This window comes from Mizuhopecten yessoensis, unplaced genomic scaffold (genome assembly GCF_002113885.1).
Source record: "Mizuhopecten yessoensis strain PY_sf001 unplaced genomic scaffold, ASM211388v2 scaffold11143, whole genome shotgun sequence".
NCBI classification, from domain to species: Eukaryota; Metazoa; Mollusca; class Bivalvia; order Pectinida; family Pectinidae; genus Mizuhopecten; species Mizuhopecten yessoensis.
Genome location: NW_018408901.1, coordinates 13681 through 37510, shown reverse-complemented (window position 1 = coordinate 37510; position 23830 = coordinate 13681). Strand labels below are relative to the sequence as shown.

The 23830-nt window shown below is 34.8% G+C and overlaps 1 protein-coding gene across 3 annotated transcripts; it reads right to left on the bottom strand.

Annotated features, from left to right (window-relative positions):
- On the bottom strand, positions 1–23584 carry LOC110466725 (alpha-(1,3)-fucosyltransferase C-like). Of its 3 annotated transcripts, none has more exons than XM_021523440.1 (2): positions 21866–23584; positions 1–3055 (listed from the first exon to the last, which is right to left on the bottom strand). In XM_021523440.1, the coding sequence occupies exon 2, from the start codon at positions 3048–3050 to the stop codon at positions 1800–1802; it is 1251 nt and encodes a 416-aa protein (XP_021379115.1). In that variant the 5' UTR covers positions 3051–3055; positions 21866–23584; the 3' UTR covers positions 1–1799. The 3 variants fall into 3 exon arrangements, with proteins under 3 accessions (XP_021379115.1, XP_021379114.1, XP_021379113.1); XM_021523439.1 differs by having other exon boundaries at positions 21887–23584; XM_021523438.1 differs by lacking the exon at positions 21866–23584 and adding an exon at positions 15387–17211.
- Between the last annotated feature and the right edge of the window lie 246 nt (positions 23585–23830).

Genomic DNA, 23830 nt, shown 5'->3' with positions numbered 1-23830 from the left:
ACTATATATTACTTTAATTAAATTTCTTTTTGACTAATTTCCACTTCGGCACGGAAGAGGCATAACTTATTTAGATTCCCTAGCTATGTCAACAACCTAAGCTTATCTAGGTCTTTGACGACAAATCATGCTTATGGTTCGTAATACTGGAATGTAAAACGTTTTTTTCTCAATTTGTGACCAATTTTAAAATTATTCTTTTATTTTAATTTTGATTTTTATATCAGTGAAGAAAAAGAATTTTGGTGAAATGCTGATAACTTGATATTGTTTGTAACACGTTTTTTCATTGGTTTGTGTTTACAGTCAATCAAAGTGATAATAAATATGAACCTATTTTGCAGACGTTGTACACAACGTCAAACTTAAATGATGGTCTGCTTCCATGAATTTTGACGTTGGAAATCCGAACATAAAATTCAATTTTAGAACAGATGCTATTGAAATAATCCCGACGACTAGTAAAGATCTAGACATGACCCTGTTTGGTAATTGTTTAAGAGAATGAATATGAATCATGCGCCTGAGGAACTTAGAACACGGCCTTTGACTGATCAACATAAAAGCCGTCTCGCCATTCACATAAAAAAATATGATTGTTGTCGAAAAAAAAGGACACGTATTTTGTGTTTTTTTAGTTTTCTTTTCTGGTATCAAAAATAAATTATAAGGATTAGACAAGATTATAAATTGGTCTATTGATGTATAGACCGTAAACCGCAGTACACTCTGAATAAACTTCACTCTAGGTAGTACACTCCAGTGTTGGGTCTATACAACAATAGACCCATGTTTTATCTTGTCCAATCCTCAATTAAAAGAAAAAAATAAGGTGTATACAATCAAAATATATATGGACGCAGCAATATATATACTTTACAAGTAGTTCTTTCATAACATATGATGCATGTACATCATCGGCCGGTTACCCTAAGTATTTAACAAGTTCACAATTTTATAGACAGGACTCCAACCAATTGCACGAGCAACGAATAAATATGAGACGAATTCCCGGATAAAGTCTTTCTGTTGTATATAAAGTCTGAATTGAAATAATGGAAATTACATGTAAAATAGGGGAATAAATTCGTGCAAATTTCTGTTTTTAATTCTTGTACCAACTTCACAAAATAAGCAAACATTGGCACCATGTAAATATTAACCGTTCTGCAATAAGATAAACTTATTGTTCTAACATAACTTTACCTGTTTAAATATTAAACACACTAATGCCTGTGACTCAAACACGTACGTGTGTCCAAATTCCATGACGCATATTTGACTCAGAAAATGTAGTGTATATGGATCGAATGTAAATAGTGTTGAAATCTTACACCATACGTTCCGCTTAAATGACTCTGATCAGGTCAGTCTTTAAAATATTACAGGCACATTATTAATCTTACCAAGTCTGGATCCATAGTCCGATGGCACACCCACTTATTGGTTATCTTACTTGGTAAAATCTATAGGACCATGATGCACATGCATTCCTGTCAAACTTACCAGTCGAGGTCCATTGACCAATGACGCACGTGCTTTTCTGTTAGTCCTACGAGTTGAGTGCCATAAAACTTTGACATACGTGTTTTTCAAATAACTGTCAAAAAAAAATAAAAAAAATCGCGATTATGGAATGACCGGGTTTTAAAGCATTAGGTATATAATTTCATTACCGATTGAGGTCGACCGTAAATCCATCATGTTCTTTCCTTTCAATCATACAAGATATCTTTCCCCTTCCTGTAAATCTAAGGAGTTGAGATCCGCGAGATATGGCCTACCTGCTGTTCCGTTAATCAGCGGAGATCCATTGGGCCATGACAAACATGTTTTCCACCAGGGGATATGTGCCAAGCTGCAATATCACGATAAACGCGCCTGTACTTTTCAGGGTAGTGAAGTCTTTCACATATCCTACAAAATGCTGAATTCCATTCCTTGTACATATCTTCAGTATGGTAGTGTTGTTTCCATTGAAAATAATCTAAATAGGCTGTTTTGTTGGCAGACAACATCTTCATGTGCTGGGCTAGCTCCTTAACAGATCCGTAGTTGCTTGTGTGGATGTAGGAATGAGGTGGATGAAAAATGGAAGCATTGCTTCCATCTCGTATCACTGGTATGATAGGATGTTGCATAATCCGGTGAAGAGATTTTTCTGTGGTATAATCCATGCAGAGGGAATTTTCTAACGACAGAAAAAACTTATATTGTGATAGAACAGTCCCAAAACAATCGGGTTTCAATTCCCCCGATACGTTAAATGATGCCTTGTAGCGATCTTCATTTCCACAATCTTTTAAAGTTTTGGTTCCACATAAACCAAACACATCTACTTGTATTCCATATGACTGTAACAATTTAATAAATTGCAACCTTTTGCCAACAGTGGGACAATGACTTATAAAAACAACAGCTGTCTTGTTTTTCTTTGCAAAAATATCGTCCAGATCCTTCTGGCTGTATTTACGTTTGTTGCCTCTCCTGAAATAACCATGTGCAACAGGGAAATCTGCATCACGCCGATATGTCATTGTCCAATTCACTTTATTTTTAAGATCATAAAAACATTTTGTTCGAAAATAATAGTTTGGTGTTTCAAATTCAACAAATATCCACACTTGTCCCAGAGGTTTGATCGGAGGACAATAACTCATGTCTCTTGGCTTAAACATAATTGCATCGATTTTTTCAATTGGGATTTTTCCTTTTGTGACAATGCATTCAGATACGGGACAACCTTCAAATTTCTTCGACGTTCCCCAAGTTCCTGAAATCCAATCATTGAACACGTGATAAAACTGGGGATTATAGAAATATATATTTTTTATTTGTTTTCCAGTTGTGTTTGTCATGTTTCGAAGTGTAATTGTCCAATTAGTCGCATCGGTGCTATGTGACGGATATTCGTTTGAGAATTCTTTGACAGGTGCTACATGTATTAACGTGTTAATAAAATACTGGCTGTAATAAAGGGATATTCCAATCATGTTGGATAAAACGCAAATCGCAGTCAGTCGGCAAAACCATTTGGCTTCCAGCTTCATCTTATCTGAAAAAGAGACAAAATACTTTTCAAAATTTTGTTTTCAAATGAAAGTTGCTTTAAATCATATTTTCAATACAAGTTGTGTCCATATATCTACATAAGGGAAGCTAGATGTCGATGATTATATTTCAGATATATCGCGTTACCCTATTTATAGCACAGAGAGTCTCTCATAGCATACGAAACAAACGCACCCTTAAAGACCACCGTGCCTCATTTAAAAACTTAATTTTTGTAAAAGTACTGTTGCTTTCGGCTTTACTATAGCTTTAATAAATAAAAAAAACATACCTTTCTGGACTTTCATAAAAAAATGTATAATGAAGACGAAATAAACAAAATGTAATCATAACACTGATCTGAATGTAAACATTAGGCTTGGCTGGACCAGGATTCGAACCCTATACTTCCTACTGTTATATTATCGCTCTAATCAATAGAGCTACCTAGTCAACAGAAGTGCCCAACTGTGCTACAGTTATATCAAAACGGAAGTTAAGGTGCGGTAACCGCATATACGAAAAATTTCAGTGCAGAGGGACAGGGATACTTAAAGTATCCTCATATTGCTTAGCCAATGTTTTTTTTAAACCGTGACATGATAAAAAGTAATTTGACTTTCAGCGCTTAAAGATGTTGGGAGATTTTGTTGTTATTATCTACGTTCACTTAGCTATACTAAGTTGTTATAAGCTAAATTAACTTTTAGGCTTCATATCGTTAGGCTAAATCTATGTTATAGGTTTGGCATTGTTTGGCTAATCATTCTTTCATAGACTTCACGTTGTTAGACTAAACCTACCTTATACGCTTTCCATTGTTAGGCTTAACCTTCCAACTAGGCTTTCCATTGTTAGGCTTAACCTACCAACTAGGCTTTCCATTGTTAGGCTTAACCTACCAACTCGGCTTTCCATTGTTAGGCTTAACCTACCAACTAGGCTTTCCACTGTTAGGCCTAACCTACCAACTAGGCTTTCCATTTTTGGCTGAACTTACTTACTATGCTTTCCTGTGTAAGGCAAAACATACCTTATAGGCTTTCCATTGTTAGGCTAAACATACATGTACCTACTAGACTTTCCATTGTTTGGCTTAACCTACCAACTAGGCTTTCCATTGTTAGGCTTAACTTACCTACTATGCCTTCCATTGTTAGGCTAAACCTACCAATTAGGCTTTACATTGTAAGGCTGAACCTACATATTAGGCTTTCCATTGTTAGGCTAAACCTACCTACTAGGCTTTCCATTGTTAGGCTTAACCTACCAACTAGGCTTTCCATTGTAAGGCTAAACATACATGTACCTACTAGGCTTTCCATTGTCAGGATAAACCTACCAACACGGCTTTCCATTGTAAGGCTAAATTTACCTACCAGGCTTCCTTTGTTAGGTTAAATCTACCAACTAGGCTTGCATTGTAAGGCATAATTTATTAACTAGGTTATTCATTGTTAGGCTAAACCTTCCTACTAGGCTATCCATTGTTAGGCTGAACCTACCAACTAGAATTTCCATTGTTAGGTTGAACTTACCTACTAGGCTTTCCATTGTTAGGCTAAACCTACCAACTAGGCTTTCATTGTTAGGCTGAACCTACCTACTAGGCTCTTCATTGTTAGGCTTAACCTACTAGCTAGGCTTTCCATTGTAAGGCTTAACTTACCTACTATGCATTCCATTGTTAGGCTAAACATACATGTACCTACTGGGCTTTCCATTGTAAGGCTGAACCTACCAACTAGGCTTTCTATTTTTAGGCTTAACTTACCAACTATGCTTTCCATTGTTAGGCTAAACCTACCAACTAGGCTTTCCAATGTTAGGATGAACCTACCGACTAGGTTTGCCATTTTTAGGTTAAACCTACCTATCAGGCTTTCCATTGATAGGCTTAACCTACCAATTAGGCTTTCCATTTTTAGGCTTAACCTTCCTACTAGGCTTTCAATTGTTATGCTAAACCTACCAACTAGGCTTTCCATTGTGAGGCTAAACCAACCTACTAGGCTTTCCATTGTTATGCTTAATTTATCAACTAGGTTATCCATTGTTAGGCTAAAAATACCTGCCAAATAGGCTTTCCATTGTTTGGCTTAACCTACCTGCTAGGCTTTCCATTGTTAAACAATTTAAAGTCTAAATAACTGTTAGGTTAGGGGTTTTATTCTAAAATGAGAATGGGAGGTTCGTAAAATGTGAAATCTAACAGACCGGAGAATCTGCACACATTTTGATGGACGCGCAAAGGATTATAGGATACGTGACCTATTGGGAAACCAAGCTGCTTAGCCGTAGCGCGGTATTCTTAGCTTTATTATCACCGACTGTTGAAAATTTCAGAATACCACTTTTAAGCAGCGATGATACAGTCCAAGCATGCGAAATCGGACATTTCAAATACAATATTTAGAACTTCCTAAGCTAATGCGATGATATTTTCCTTCGCAGTTTGGAAAGAATATAAGCATTTCTGAGATAATTAAATGCAGACTTACTTGATAATAGAATATTGCTTTTTGCTTTTGTTACTCTCGCCGTAGTATTTATCGGGATTTTTTTTTAAAATACGATCCACCAGTCTATAAAAATGTATGACTACTTGTCATTAGTAGAAACAAAATGGTGGAAATCAGTATCTGACTAATGGTGGACTGCAGGCGAAACTCATTGCCCTTTATTCTAGGTCATATACGTAATCACAACAGTATGGTTCAATATAGGTACTGCATCCCAACTAATACTTATATAGATATACGTGTATACTCACAGAAGTAATATTTATAGCAACTGAACGGGAAAGGGAATTCACTAAGAAGTTAATTTATAAGTTCCATGGTTTTATATTATATTTTACTTGATACACAAACAATGTACGTATTAAATGTATCGCAATGTTTCAAGAACGACAGGTCCCCCTTTGTCAAGCTATGACTGAGTGAGCGAGTTGTATTATTTACCTGTACAACGATGTGACGAAATTGTATTTTTCTTGTGTTGCTCGACCCAAGACGTTTCGCCTTTCAGTAGAGATTGTATAAACACTGTGTATAATAGGGTCCGTCTTTATCTAACGAAAATATAATTCCATTCAGTATCACTAGTGAATATATTTCATCACTGCTCTAAAATATGACGTTTTATGACTGGATATTTTCGGAAACTCCGAATTAGAAAACATTTATGATTATTCTATTTTGTTTCGCATGTGTTACCCCTTTAGCGCTTTCAGTACATTGATTACCCCTTGATGTCAATTTACCCCATTTGAATCGATGTTGCTTATTTTGAAATATGACATGGTTGCTTCATTATTTTCGTATTTATGTTGTGCTATCGATTCTGTTTTGTGTGCTTAATTGATTACCGTGTAAATAATGTAGTGTCAGCTGGTGTGATTGTTTGTGTGCATTGGAGCCAATCGAACATTTGTATTTGTATAAAGGACATATGTTATTTAAACATAAAGATATGGTTCATCAGAGACGACCTTGATTATCGAACAGATATTGATACCGCCTCGATTGTATGGAATTCAATTCAAAATATTTGTGGTGTAACAAAACCACGCCATATTGCCAACACAATACAATTGTTTGGAAGATAATAAAGCGACCCCTTACAGAACAGAGACGTATATACATGTCTTATATGCGTCTCTGTACAGAAGAATACGTGCTGGTTTTTAGAATCTGTAAGCAGTATCAATGTTTCTAATATTGTTATGCATTAAATTGACTTAATAGTATTACAAGCCAATATAATGTGTATTCCATATTAGCACGATTGAGTCTGTATTTCATAAAATTGTATGATGTATCTTTCAAAGAATATATGAAATATCTTATAATGAATATAAAATCACAAATACTAGGTTTATATAGAATATCTTGACATTTCGGAAAATAACGTTTTCATAAAATTGTATGATATATCTTCTAAAGAATATGTGATTACTTATAATGAATATCAGACCACATAAACTAGGTCTATACAAAAAAAAATCACTATTTTTGACGTCTTAAGTATTTGTACTCCCTTTATGACGTCACAAAAAACTTCAAATCGCTTGAAGAGCCCAAAGATAGGAGAAAGCGCTAGCGAAATGTAGTCTTAGTGTTTTGTTTGATATATATATTGTTATCGTCACATGGATATTTGAAACTCTTAACTGCAAAAATATCTTATATAAATGACATTTCGTTACTATAATATATATAACAAAATCTCGTTCATATATACAGAAAGATATCCAATATAGGAATTATATTACAATTTTCGATTTAATTTAATCATCTCGACCGTAAAGACGACTTACCGGTTGATAACAGTACGGCTTCATATACACTGTGTACGATAGTAAAGCGTGTCCTCTAAAAGAGTTATACAAATAGAGATTAATTATTGTTTTTTATAGAAAGGTATCATTATCATGTTTTATCACATAATTCACTTTCTTAAGTTATCAAAAAAATTAGGTTTTATTCCTGTACATTGTCAGATTTTTAAAATCCTTGACAAACAATATATAACAACCTGAAAAATGATGTCGGTCAAATACGACATAAAACACATGGAACGAGTTTTTGGGCCGTGAAACGCTCCTTTTATGTTTCTGTTGGAAGAAATATCCCCCAGTGGCCCCACACGTCCTTAAAAGACCTTAGAACATTAAGCAAAATAAATCTTAACAATGAGCTCCAGTGGCCTACAGATGAAGTTTAATATCTATGAAAGTCACTGTCTCAGGTTCTCTTAATTTTATCTGGCGTTTTTTACAATTATGATACAGTTGATATGTATCACTGCGCTGTGTAAATGCGTGATAAGAACAAGTGCCGAAACAAATTGTAACTAAATAATTAAATATACATTAAACAATCGCAACATTTTAATTTTTGAAATAAAGCTACGTTTATATGTAATCGTTCAACTTTATGTCCTTATGTTAAAAAGATAATTGATTTTTTTATCTAAATTTTATCATTACAAAGTACGTATATACAGTATATACGTACTGTATCATTTTACAGGTCCCTTATCAAATATTAACTCAACCAATCTTCATCTGCCTAGTGACCTAAATTGATAGTTACCTGGTACCTGTCTACTGTATATTCTATCAATCAATACGAGAGCGTCGCAAGATCTTTGTTGTAGATTTTATCATTATTGTAAAGCAGGTGACAGAATCGGAATTATACTAGAAAGCACAGCTGTTGACGGTTGTATAAACATAGAAACAAAATGTGTATAATTGGTTTTACGGTCGTACCATTTCCTATAAGATGCAAAAACATCATTAATCGTAAGCGCGTTCGCCAAAAACTTGAACTAAAAAGCGCGTTCAACACTTTGATTGTTGTGTTGTGATTAAATGTTATAGAAATGGGATTGGTTTTGTTTAAAAAGTAATTTCTTTTTGTTTGACAATGCGCTTCATTGTCGTACATTAAAGATTGCGTGACTAACCTAGCTAGCTCAACAAATACAGCATGGAATTCCTCAATAGAATGAGTTCATACCGTGGTCTTACTCTTTCGCATAAATTTTAAACTATACAAAATATGTTTAAAAATTGACTTGAGTTTACCTTTTCGTTGGAATGTTATGTATATAAGGAAATTGAATTACACTTTGTACTTTGCTTATAATTTTTTCTTTAACTACATGATGCATTATGTTATAAATGACATTATTCTGTTTAATATTTTTTATTTAAACAATTGACGTCTGGTTTGCAGGATTTCAGTAAAATGTGTTTTAGAAATACTGTATATTTTGATATTATTTGTTCTGTGTGGATTAAAAGCATATTTTAATAAAATTAGGCAAAATAGTAGATGCAACGAGTTTGACGATCTCCTACTCAGACTACACTACACTTTGCAACTAAAAGCAAAATCACACAATAAAAGTTCTATAAGCTATTATATTATAAGCAACCGTCGCCAGTTATCCTGGTACATCCCTACATCGTATCAAAAATTCCAATTATCGTTGGTGTTATGCCAAAATTTAAATCCAATTTACTAACCGATGGGAGCATTGTTTTTAAATATCCTTTTTTCATTTTACTTTATTACGAATGTATGTCAATTTTTTCACTGTTTACCTGTTTACGTATCTTCATAAAGACCGGATCTCTCCCAAAGTTTGACAACCTCATACACTGTTGTAGTTTATTTCTTAAACAAATTGAAAGTTATCCAGTGTTACATTGCAGTTTTACCATTGATATAAGGGTATTATGACTAATAAAAGAATAAAAAGTCATGAGGCATGAATAAGGTAATAACAAATATTATCATAATCTGTGACTTAATCGTTAGGCCTTCGTCCTCTCCAAAATAAGTGTTTATTTAAAGCGATTTTCATGGTTATGTGATTCATTAAAACTTTAACATATTTTTATTATGAAAGAGGAAACAAAAGCAGAGTCGACAATAAACGAAGTATGGCGTACTTGTCCCTGTTTCGACCTAAATCAGACCAATACTAAAATAAAAATAAAAATCCTTCTCTTTCGCCAATTTAGATATCTAACTTCGATCTAAATGGACCTCATTTCTATGATCAGAAAAAATGTGTCTTGGATATGCGCCGTACGTCAATTTTTACAGGCCGTCAAAGTTGCAATTTTGGACAGTATGCAATTAGATATGGTTTTTTTGGTAGCCCAACATTAAATGCGCATTTAGATACCAAATATTTTGGGCTGTTGATCTTAAACAATCAATGTTGAAAAAGTGGTAGGATGTGCTGTTACCAAAAACAAATAAAAAACAAATGAAGGCCAAAAACTTGAATGTTATTGCATTCCATCTTGAACAATAATATGAAATGTTAATAGTCTGATCACCTTAATTCGTAACTGAGACGGTAAAAGGGTTTGTTTGGTACATGCAATCGTCAGATTGAGAGCTCGAGCCTTTGTTCCAGAATAAAAAATAATATTTTCTCAATGATAAATAGATAAATGTTTATTAATCAATTCGTTTTCAAAAAACTTATCAATTGGAGTTGCATGTTAATAATATTTTTGTGATTTGATTTTGGAGATATTTGTATTTCAGAAAACAATCACCCTCAACAACTAGCTGCGTTACTGTATAATATCCAAAGGTAAACATGCAAAGTGTACGTAAACTGCTTAACTGATTCATGATTGATTATTATATCAGCGTTAATCAATATCTCTGATCAGCTGGTACGACAGTGAGCGTACATGTACTTCAAACACACGTGGTTATTTATCATGTATTTTAGACCGTCTGCATTAAGTGACCTGAAATACGTGCTCAGCGTACCTTAAGGTTAATGTAAACACTAAGAATTGACCTTCAGGTCCCCTTATTTCATGTGTAAATATTACATTTATTACAAGCTGTGCTGAATTGTCGTTTTCTATGTTAGAAGTTATTAATCCAAACCCCCTATAGCCATGATTGAACGTTTGCCACGCACTCAATAAATAGTGTTATTTGAAATATAAATGAGTGACTCGTGAATATGTTGCCACTATTTTGGGGGAAAATTAGAACTGATAACCTATTCATGTTTGAGAATTGAAACTTTGGCAAAAATGAGATAGTATATACAGTGAGGTACTCCTATGAAGTAAATTATGTTTAAACATCCATACATGGATTTTGGTTAAATCGAAAGTCACCGTGCTGTCCAAAGGAGGCCGCCAATATTTTTTAACTGTCAAAAAAGGTGATTATTTCCGTCACAAGCGATCGGTGCGTCCATAAAACACCAAACGACACGAAATAGACTGCGTTGATATCGAATAAACCATAAATAACAAGCACATGTCGTAACCAGGTTTTTTGTCCATATTCAGACCAACTTTCTCCCTCTTCGTATGATTTTCGTACCGGACGACATGGCGATATCGCTCCGCAGTTAATTTACAAAAATGACAATATTTTCTGTCATAGTTATCAAAACAAGAGTATAATTCCTTAAATAATAAAATACTTTTGATGCCGAATTGAATTACACAAATGTAGGAGTATTACTACAGAAAAAGAAATCATAATATCCAAGATCGGACTGTTTGTGCGGCGTCACTTCCGGCAATGTGTATCAGCCGTCAACAACATGAAGCAGAGGAGAAAACGCTGAGATGCAGAAGATCGACAATGTTTATTTGTTGTAAGTATGGTTTGTGGGATAGAATACAGTTGTAATTTACATAAAGTAAACATAGATAATGTATTGCTTGAGTCGATGTCCTGGTAAGACGAGATTTGTGTGTTGTATTTTGACAAGTGACACAAACAGGAAATGCGAAATGAAGGCAAAAATATTTTTTGTTCAAAACAAATTTACAAGTTTTTGGCACATTTTGGTCAATGCACATGCTCTTTCTTATGGAATTGAATGTTTTTATTGAAAAACCGATTATTTATATTACTGTTTGAAGTGTCAATAAAAAGTAAACACTTTATGGAAGCATGGAAGCAGAACATGTGTCAAATTAGTGTCTCCTGCATTGCATTTCAGTGAAGCAGCACTCAAAAAGGCGCCATTAGTATGCTTTGGTAAAAGAGATTAGTCTGCAAAGAATCTGAATGTGAATTTTTAATAGAGAATGAATACCAATTAATTAACATTAATGATAACTTTTTATTTATTTTATAACACAGGTGTGCAGCACAACTAATTGAAGCCATAGAAGCACATGTCAAATAACAACATTGCCGTGAACATATGAGGAGGAAGCTCTAAAGACACACACATTCCAAAGTGTTTACATCTGCATGTAATGTACTGGGAATAGATGTTCGTCAACCTCAATGCATGATTATTGTCTATTCCAGAAATGCACGAAGAACATTGAATGAAATTTGTCCGACGACTCATTTTCCACCAGAGGACATTGAAACACACAAAGTGGCAATCTAAAACTGTGCAGTACTCAGTTTTATAAAAATGATGGATTTCATGATGCAGTGTATAGAAATCTCTATGAAGGGGATGACAAGGGTTACAGAATTGACTATTTGCAGGATTACTTGATTGCCCCATCATTGTGTGTTTGTAAATATTGGTAGCTACAATTATGATATGGTGATATCCAATGGGATGATGTTGTCGTGGTATCCTCCTCACTAAGCAAAAGATATCTAAGCTTTTTTTCACGTCTGCAACTACATGTCAAGCAACATTCCAAAGTTTGAACACTCGCGTGTGATGTACTGGAACACTCAAATCGTACTGGAATAGCCCATCGCGAAAGTGAAACTTGACTGATTTAGTTGGCAGAAACTTGCAGAGAATATTGTTTTTACGGATATATAAATTGGTAAATATGCCAATGTCTTGATTACGTTAGAAGAAATGCGATTATTCCAAAAGCTTCAATAATGATGAACGGTAATCAAATTGAAATTTGACACATGCTCCAACCGCTAAAATGATAGCACAATACATCAACTTGAAATCTTATGTATGGAATTTATGTCAATTTCATTGAATAATTGGTATTTATTTGTATTCAAAAATTACAAATATACCTAGTAACTGATATATATGCCACATTATCGCTAACCTACTATTCCGTTGACATATAATAAGGTGACACTGGGTTTAATGTTTTATACGATGATTCAAATGTCTTGTATGTGTATGTAATATGCTAATTAATGTAATTATCAATATAAATCAACTACTGTGATCTAATATTTGTTAATGACTCTTTTTTTTAAACAAACCATAATATACATATCATGCATTATTTTTCGGTTAAAAAGGTGGTTTTAAAAAAATTTGATGTTTGGTAATGGTATTTAAACTACATAGGCCTCCATAGTTTTACAAAAGTAGTTCCAATATGGCTGATTTTTTATGGTGAAATTAACTAATGACTTGACTTTGAAGTTGTGATTATCAGTCTTTTGGAGCAGTTTCGTTAACTTTTAACAATCCCACTACCTTAAATGAGTTCTAAGAGAGATTTTGACTGATGTTTCATTGCAAATCGACTCTGTTTTGTGTAGATAGATTATTTCCTGCATAACGTGTAATTAATGCAATTTAAACAATATTAACGAACTGAACTTAACTGAAAGCTAATACATACTGTTACTCATATCCTAAGGATCGTAGTGATACCAAAATAAGGGCTATCGAGGTAAAATTCAAAAATTATGACCTTTTGTAACTTAGTTGAAAACAGACTTTACATGAACCTTAACTCGCCACACCTCTTTGTTAAACTTCAAACAATCGTTTATCTTTTATCAAGATGCAAACAAGTAACAATCCCATATCACAAAATGTAAAATAGAAAAACAGTTACACAACCGAAAAATATAATCCTTTTGGTTTTGTATCATGACACTGTGCACCAAAGTTAATTAATAGATAGAAACCGAAAATAACAAATACAGATAATTCTTTAGACGTATCAGTGTTGTAATGATCAAAGCGAAGAGTGAAAAGAGAATTTCTCTCTGCGACAGAAAGGCAGAAGAGTCATCCTACACTCCGCCAATAATTAAACAATATGTAAAAGATGAATATTTACGATAGCGAGGAAGTAACTAAATTTGGTGAGTAAAGTATCATATGTATGTAATAATGACAGCAAGATGCACGTTTAAATAAAATTGTCTTCGGCTCGTGGCCGACCGAAGGGGTATGTTTCAACACTAGCGTACACATTTAGTAGCAACGGGTTTTTTTTTCCGTTGTAGCAGTTTGTGGTTTTGTACATTTTTCATGTTAAAACGCGGGGGGGGGGGGGGATATTATGTTATATTTTGCTATATTCAACCAACGCACTCTTAAACAACAGGTGTATGGATCCACTACCCGTATTAAACCACCAAACTGTTGTTTTTACCAATGAGATTTATACATATTTGATATAACCCTATTGCATCCCGTCAAATAAACAGTATACTAAAGAATATTTCGGTTGGTGAAAAACCTAGACACGATGTCATTGTTTAAGTTTTATTTTGATTTAGGGTTGTCAACGGTTAGCCGGTTAGCAAAATCAATAACCGAATAGTCAGACATTATTATCCCATTTTGCCGATCTATAAATGAGACCAAACTCGGACAGATTTGTAATAAAAACAGTGTTCACGTTGACATGTTATTGTTGTTTTTGTTCTCACTTACAACGATTTACAAAGAGATGCTGCTAGCACCATAAAAAAACTTAACAGATTTTAAAAGGAAGCCAGAATACAATTTTGTGACATTACACATTTTAGGAACAGAACTCGCTTTTACATGCGAGATGTAAATATCATCTTAGGAGTACACACTTGAATGAGTAAGTATGTATTAAAACGTTTGTCCATCAAATTTTATTCCAATGAAAAATATTTCAGCATATGATTTGTAGATAAGACATCATTTTAGACGATAATAATGAATCGTTTTACCCTCCAATTGGCACTAGTAATTTTATCTATTAATTAAACACAAATAAATGATGCTGAAATACAAGAAATATGGGATTGTTGCGTCAAAATTAAAAAAAAGTCAAGCAAAAAATATGAACTTTTATTTTCGCAAATATATTACTGAAAATACGGGAAATTGATCGTTGAGGATAGCCTCATTTGTTTAAAAATGCAGGAAGACTGCAGCACAAAGTAAGGATCGCAATACACGTGTAAGACATGCTATTCGAAAATAATATATATCATTTTGCCATTCAAAGGTGCAGGAAAAACGAAATCAAGATGTGTGTTTTGTAAAAAAGCAGGTAGCGGCATGACACAGGCAGTAGTTATGAACATTAAATCCTTTCAAAACTTGTTGGTAATGATTGTACGATCTTGTGTAACATAAAGCATATTTTTTGTTTTAAATTCATAGAAATAACGCGTAATAAGCATTGTGTTGAGTCTTTATTGTTAAACGCATGTCTTAATAGCCATGGACTTAAAATGGCCTGTTTACAATAATCCACCCAGGACGAGTCATGACAGTACCCGGTGGCAATTCAAGCACGCATATGTGGAAATAGGCATAGCAACCCGCCATAGCTCTTTGACCGGCTTAACATTCCTAATTTGCTTATATATATATTACGTATATTACAAACAGGTTGTACCCGTCACTGTTCTAAAATCTCTCTATAATTATCCTTTATATATACTATAGTTTTAAACGGTACAAGCAAGCCCGACTTAGAATATATACGCAGGTACCATCTGGAAAAAATAATCAACGAGTAATGAACTTACAATCATATCAGCTACAGGTTAAAACTAACCACAGAGTTGCTGTTATGAAAATAAAGTATATTAGTATGTTAATCCACCGTTATAACAATCAAATTATACGAATTTACCTACCGGCAACGATTGATATAAGATTTCCTTGTAAACACAGCACTTAAATCCGAATGTAAGCTCACAGACGTAAACGTTGGATATTGACGGGCACTAGCGGCGTCATGCCTTGTAACATCGCACACACTCGTGGCTACTCGTTTACTGTAGTACACCGACCAGCTGTTCTAAATGTATACCTTCATAACTCATGTTACGGTTCAAAATGTTTTAATTCAACTAGCACGAATACGTGTACACATGATACTTTATATATAGATATAAATGTACCTAGACGTACAGTAGTTGGTAAAGAGACAGGAATATGGTAACAAAACATATGACCTAAACAATTAGTACTATTCTGTTGCGAATGTTGTATTATTAGTAACAATTACGGGCTCGTTGTTATACTGCATTTAGACTGAGTATTACACGTCTACGTATTACCTATAGCTACAATATAGGGTTGGTCATGGTGATCATTACGATACATGGTAGCAGTGCGTCAGGATGATGCTTTGTAACATTTCAATATGTGAAAACGTGAAAAATATATTAAGTTCATTATTGGCACGACTTCAATGCTCACTTCGAGGTAAAAATGAATCGCGCTATTCCTGTCCCACTGCACATTGTGTTTTCGCATTTACAGAAAGCCCTCCTTAAGATCGTCTTTTGATATAACTGTAGCACAGTTGGGGATCAGCAAACCTCCGTTGACAAGGTAGCTCAGTGACGATTTGTTTACTGGCAGAACACTGGCTTTGACTTATGTTGTTTATGTTCTCTTTATAATTTCCCCCAATACGAGTCCCGCGAGGTATGATTGTCTTCTCTGACCTAATTTCTTAAAGTATAGTCGTGCCGTAAAAACAGTTTGAAATGCATAATAACAGTAAAATTAGCAGTGGTACGGATACAGAAAGGTAAAATGGACCGGCTTTCATATCAAGAGCTGTTCTCACCGTCTACCAGCCGTCCAATTGGTCAATTCTTAATGTCTGGAATCAATCTAATAGCTATCCGTGAGCTATCGATTTTGTCATGAGAGAAGAGAAGATGTGTTTATCGAAACTCCTTGATGTCAAAGTCGATTCGTTGCAATCTTTACGTCCAACAGCTTTCGGTGTTTTTCTATCTTCCCTGAAGTCGGCGCCATTGATATTGTCGTCGCAAAGGCAAAGTGATAAAACAAGCTTATACGGCAAAAAAATGACGTCATTTATAATCAAAATATCTTACGTTATTTTGAAAAGATAAGTGAAATTTTCAACGTTTTCTATTTTTGGTCATGTTGTGAATACGTTGAGCAACTGTAAATTAATTAGATGACAAATTTACCTTATAACATGACCAAACCAGAAAACTATTTCTTCTGTGACTGCTTAGCAGATAAGAATATTTTTTTAAAACACAACCGAATATTTGATAAGATCAATTAAAGTAACAGCCAGACATTACTACATTTTGTATGTGCATTGGTTAATTCTGTCCACATTTACTGTTGATGGTGTAACACAGTTCTGCCTCGTACGCGGAAACTCGGCGTCCCTCCGCCCACATGTATTGACGCCGTTGTCTTCTAAATTTCTATGGTTTGGCAATGAGACGTAAACTTCAGTTAACAGGAACAATAGCTTGTAGAAATGTTCGTGTAGCCTTTCAAGTACAGTGTTACTGGGTGACACGTCGATGTCTAGTACGGTATATGACCAGTGCGTCGTAGGTACACGTACAAAATGTTATGTAGGTGTAGAATAATGCACTAGTTGGCATATGTATACACAATCGGCTCCGCAATACGCGACCTGAGTCGTTATACAAGTACGAAATGGCGAATCAATCGACAAATGGATTCGGTTACGCTTTGTGTTTAACCCTGTCATCACTGTACACCATAATGGCATAATCCAGGTCAATGCATGGTTTAGAGTTTACTAAAGTTAACAAAGGGTGTAGGGGGAAATACCGGGAAACAATGTCCATTGAATAAATATCGGTGTATAATGTAAGCCGGCCTTGACAAACACTTGAGTACAGATTTAAGGGTTAAGGTTTCAAATAATCTTTCCAGTAGGCATGAAAACAGTTCAATGTTAAAGGATCACTGTCCCACTTCACTCTGGATTTTCGTATACAGAGTAACTTTCCCATAATTTCGTTTAGGATATAACTAGCGCCGCTATACTAGGTCAGTTCTGTTGACTAGTTTGTTCAGTCGGTTAGAGAGACAGTATTACAATCTGAGCTCCATGGCTTGAAGCTTAGCCCCCCCCCCCCCCCCCCCCCCCTTGCATTTTATTATATATATATATGTATTTTACAAAATTCCCGTCTCCTTATTTCAAAATATTTTATTAAATCCATCAGATTTAATAGGAATTGGGCAACAGGCAAAGTCCATCTCAAACAATAGCAAATAATGAACTATGAATATTTACAAACATGGTTAGGAACATAAGAATTAGATCAGTACCAATGAAGATAGGAGTCACCGTACATACACGCAAACATATATACATACATGCACAATGCACAAACATGAATGCATACAACCGTACACACATCCATGCATACATACATCCATACATCCATGCATACATATAAACATACATACACATACATACACACACACACACACACACACACACACACACACACACATACATACATACATAAACACACACACACACACACAGATCAGAGTTCAAATGACTTGCACGATTTCGAAGTTAACATAATAGTATGTTAAGAGATCTAGTCCCTTAATATTTAAGAACCTTAGTACATATATCTCCATTATTTTGGGGCATGGCATGATGAACAAGTTGTTTTTTGAGTTCACTAATAGATTTCATTTATAATAATAACATTCGGGTCTATCCCACCAAGACATTATGTTAGGAAAGACACTATTAAAATATGTATTAGATCTCCAAATGTGTGGTTCAAGTACACGTTGATGACGGACATGATGGGTCATAGCTTCGTTTCTGACTATGAATATGTTTCTTAAGAGTGTCCCATCCAATTTCATTGTAGATGATTTCATGACTAGTACCTCTTCGGAGACCATTAACTATTCTAGCAGCATCTAGATTCAAGAAGATCTGATTCAGTTTGATTACAATTATTCCATACAACACTAGCATACTCAAGATTTGGACAAATATATGACTTGTATATCATTTCTAGAGATTTCCTATCAATTATGTGTTTGAGTGACCTAAATATATGCATCTTATTACATGTTTTATTTATTATATATAAAATTGATGTGATCAGACCACAAACCATGGCTGTTAAACAAAATACCCAGATGTTTATGCTTTTTTACATTTACCACAGAATTGTTAAGAAATATGAGATCAGGATGCATTTCATCTGCATTTAATTTATTTGATATAAGAAGAGCTTCTGTTTTACTAGGATTAAATAATAAACCCTATCTATGAGCCCAGCACCAACATTGTTATCATTTCCTATATAGGTACAAATAGTGAGGTATCATCTGCAAACAAAATCACATTAGACTCAATTTCATTTTCTATGTCATTGATATATAAAAACAAAAAATAATAATATGGCCCTAGGACCGAGCACTGTGTGACACCGGCTGGACGTGTACGCCAAGAAGTCTTCTACCCATCAATTATTACTCTTTGTTGTCTATCAGTTAACAAGTAGAAAGCCAATTAAGAAAATTGTCTTCAATGCCATAATTGTTCCAATTTGTACACAAGTCCATCATGCCAGACCCTATCAAAGGCTTACTAATATCACAAACCACAATTCTGGCCTCTTTTCTTCTATCAAGTTGCTTGAGAATTGAATTATATATTGCTAATAGCTGGTTAACTGTAAAATCTTTGGGGAGGAATCCAGATTGGTTCTTACAAATTATATGATTTCTTGAAAGATAATTCTTTCAAGCATTTTTACTAAACATAGGAGTAATAGAAATAGGTCTGTAGTTTGATAGGTCACTTCTCTCCCTATTGTCCTTGTATACAGCTGTGACATTGGCATTTTCTCAGGCTTTAGGTAATTGACCGTATTCCACTGATTTATTAAAAAGAATATGTAATGGCTTTACAAGAGATTCAGAAACCGTAATATTGATATTAGATAGTTGACGAGGGAACGGAGTAGGATTTGGAGGAATGTCTTCAATAGTTCTATCTGAAGTAGAAATGAATGTGACAAAACAGTTAAACGATTCCGCCTTATCTACAGGATGCAATTTTAATTCACCATTAATTTCCAAAGGATAATTTGTATCATTTTCATTTTAAAGGTCATAACAGATTTGGCAATTCTCCACCATTTACCTGGAGGGATATTTTTGTCAATAAGAGAATTTTGTAATTTGCTAAGATATTTTTGTTTTACATCTCTAATTATTGAAAGATCTGAATTACGTAATTGTCCGTATTTATCCCACGAGGTGGGAGTATTATTTGCTTAGCCTATGTTGCCTATTTCTCTGCCTCATTTTCAGCCGGATTTCATTATTCATCCATATTTTATCATTAGGGCTAATGGTCACTGTTCTGTGTGATACAAATCTGTCAATACAAGCCATTAGCTTATTGGCTACAATTTCATTTAAGATTTCAATATCATCAATATAACTCAACTCTGCATCCCAATCAATTGATGATAAATAAGTATTAGCACTGGCAAAACTGCATAATCAAAATATATCAAAGTTTTTTTAAAAGCAATTTCCCTTAATGTCTTGAATGAAATTGTGGTACTAATAGCACAATGATCACTACATGATGGTGGATCCACAGTTACATTATATACATTATAACTGTCATTGGTCAATATAACATCAAGGGAAGTTGATGATGTTGAGGTTATTGTTGTAGGTTCATTTACAATATTATTTAATCCATACTTTAACATCAATCTTTTCAGGTGAGAGTTTGGGGTCAAATTCTTGTTAATATCACCAAGTAGGAAGGTACTCATATTTAGATAAAAGATTTTTTCAAGAATTTCTTCTACTTTATCCTCGTAGTTATCAAAATAATTTGGAGCCCGATATAAGCATCCTGCAAGCATTTGTTTATTTTGCAACTTAATTTCTGTCCAGACAACCTCAACAGCATCAGATTCAAGGTCTAATCTACGTTTAGCAATTATGTTATTCTTAGTATATGCTGTCTGTCTTTACGAAAGACTGTGGAAAAAGTTTCAGTACGGATGTCATCATCATTAACTGATGGATTCAGTTGAGTCTCACTAATACCGCGAATGTCGCAGTCACCATATTCAGCGTCAATTAGATCAATTTTATTTAATAGTGAACAAATATTTATGTGACGAATGTTGATTTTGTCAGAAAGGTACTGGTCACTACTTATTTTTGGGCCTGGCCTTAGGTGTACATCTTAAGGTGTAAGGTGTAAATTTAAGATTTAGAAATGATGAGTTCAGAGATAGAAAGAGATCAGAGTATCCTCATGGTATCCTTATCCTTTTCTTCTCAGAAAATACTTATTAAAGCATTAGTTATGTCGTGTCGTAGAAGTGTGTCTAATTAGTAATAACAGTTTTAGATGGTATACGGGTTATCCTTTACTGTTACACCGAAATCAACCATGACGTTTAAGCATGGACGTAAACAAATAATCGGATAGTTTATACAGTATATGGTACGTACAGTATGCGAAATATGTGTTGAATAGTAACCCCCCCATATTTAAATATTTTGGTTGTGTTGGATGGAGAACATTCCATGAAAGCTGTCGATTTAAAACTAAGTCGAAAAGAGCAGAAAACTAAATAAATTTCTACTTTTATTCTGTTGTTATTTTTCAGGAGAATATACAAGAACGTATGTCAATACAGAAAACCACTCCTTTTACGCCAGCATGTTACTGTTGTGAAGGAACATTCATAAACGTTACTTTGTCATGAAGTGCTGCTTATAAACATCCTTTTGTCCAACCACCTCTATACAAAAATGCAAAGAAATGAAGTGACGAAAATGTGTGGAACAAGTACCTTCAGCTTAACGCTATTTTAAAAAAGACACCGTGCAAGCGTTAAGGTAATTCCAATATGGCTGCCACACCAAACTGTATATCAAATGCAATAATGCATTCCGTTAGCATTAAACAATCCCTGTCACCAAAAAATCCTCCTCCAATTATTCTTAAACATAATTGAGGTACATGCACACTAAATTTCAGGAAAAAAAATCAATAACTGTTGAAAAAATCTCTTTTTAAATGTTAATTATCCAAGATGAATAAGAGTCACAATTCAGGAATAAAAATCATTTAAACTTGTAAATATCATAAGGTTGGATGTCCATGGAGATGGATTTATTGAGAAAAATGTAAGAAAATCTGTCAAAAGAATAATAGCATATATTTCCCCTGAATAAATCACAACTGGGGAATTTCTTTTAATTCAATCGGCGTCAGAAAAATACAACATATGTGAGGTGAGGTCCTTAACGGAGATATCGAAATATCAATTACCATGTTCACAAACAACTGTACCTGTCGCATTGAGCGCCGGAAAAGACTATAACGACTGTTGTTACCGGCTACATCATTCCTTTCCTGTTCGCTTACCTGTAGTCACTCACATGTGCGTCTACACACTCTGACATACCCTATACGCTACGTTCTATATTCAATAATTTTTTAAATGGCCCCTGTATTTGCTTGTCTGGGTCGCTGTCTCCACGCTCCGTGCTAGGTCTACCCCAAAATGAGAAAGGTCTATTACAATACACACGACCTGGTGGCGCCAAGGGCAAGCGCTACCACTATTAAAATACAAACGAACTGGTTGCGCCACAGGCAAGCAATATCACTATTACAATAAATACCACCTGGTGGCGCCACAGGCAAGCAATATCACTATTACAATAAATACCACATAAAGGCGCCATAGGCAAACGCTATCGCTATTCTACCTTGTATAAGGTAGTTTGTTAAGTTTCTCATTGCACTCTACGGGTAGCTAGTAGTAGAGTCAACGTGTTAGTCATTCTGAGCGGTTTAGTATAGATATATATAAAGCAAGAAGCAAAGTATCACACAAGAGGCAGTAGAGGCGTCAGATAAGCCTCATTAGAGTCAATAATGCAGGCTGGGATATATTCGTGCAAGCATGAACAACTGCCAGCAGGTAGTGGGGAACGCACAGTTTCCATATTTGTTATGACCCTAAAGCAGAAAATGTTCTATTGTTTTGGAATGGTTATTTTGTTTTTGGTAAAAACAGCACTGTTAAATTAAAGTATGTTGTTCCAAAAAGCGAATTTAAGCTCCACATATACTATATCTCGCCCACATGGCTTTTTCCAGGCCGATAACAGTATATGCATAAGTAGATTAGGTATTTCGACATCTCCGAGTCAATACATAACTGTTGACACCAGTACTCTTTGATCTGAAGTTTCACAAGCTTCTTCCAAATGATTCTACTGGGTATGTTGTCTTGCAAATCATACGGTGATTCAAGATTGTAAATCTTCAATTTCCTGAACCAGCTATATTTGGAGCTGCTTGGTAGTGCAAGTTGCCTGTCTACTAGTTCCTGTACAACGATTTGTTAGATCAACAAATATTTCCAAATAAGGCAAGCGCTCTCTGGTAAATTTCAGCTTCAATCGTCATAAATCCTGCTATTACACACATTGCTGTTTTTGGTAAGGAGAGGAGCAAATCACTCCTGTTTGGTAGTAGCATCCTCTGAGCTGCTGAATTGGCGAGATAGGACTAATAGTTAAGAGAGCTTTACCTGCATATCTTAACATTGAGTCAAAACCATAAAGTGTATCAATCTCAAATCCGAACATCCAATGTTCCCGTATAAACACTATCTGATTACCTTTTGCTCGATAAATATAGTTTTACCTGTAACTGAGCGAGATCGGATTATCTCAGTCGAGGGCTTAGATACTGTAACCTAAGCCTGACCGAGATGTACAGACTACAAGTATCCCGTCAGGGGCCTCGATTAAATATGGCCTTTTTTACATATGCATGATTCCGTAGCTTCGCCTCAAACCAAGGTGACATTAACTTCACTGGCGTGACCACATCAAAAGCCTAATTAAGGGTATATCAAGTACAGCCAATAATATCCCCTTGCGTTCGATCGGAGATATAAGCTCATGACTCGTCTACTCATGACGTACATGTAGGTTACTGTGGAGATGTAATGGCTGGTAATGCTTGTAATATTTGTCTGGCAAGATGTCACTTCCGGTGTTTGAAGTCAAACATAGTGAGGACCTTATATATACATGTATATGTAATCCATGTGAGGCTTCGTTACTAGCCACACGGGAGGATCATACCAGTGATGATGGCGACTCGCAACGACGATAGTCAAAAACATTCCCCAGACTCCCTCTCTTGCAATGCGAGCAAAAAGGAGATGCATTATGTCTCTAACCCAACAGAAACCAAAGCAAGCCTTGACGGTAG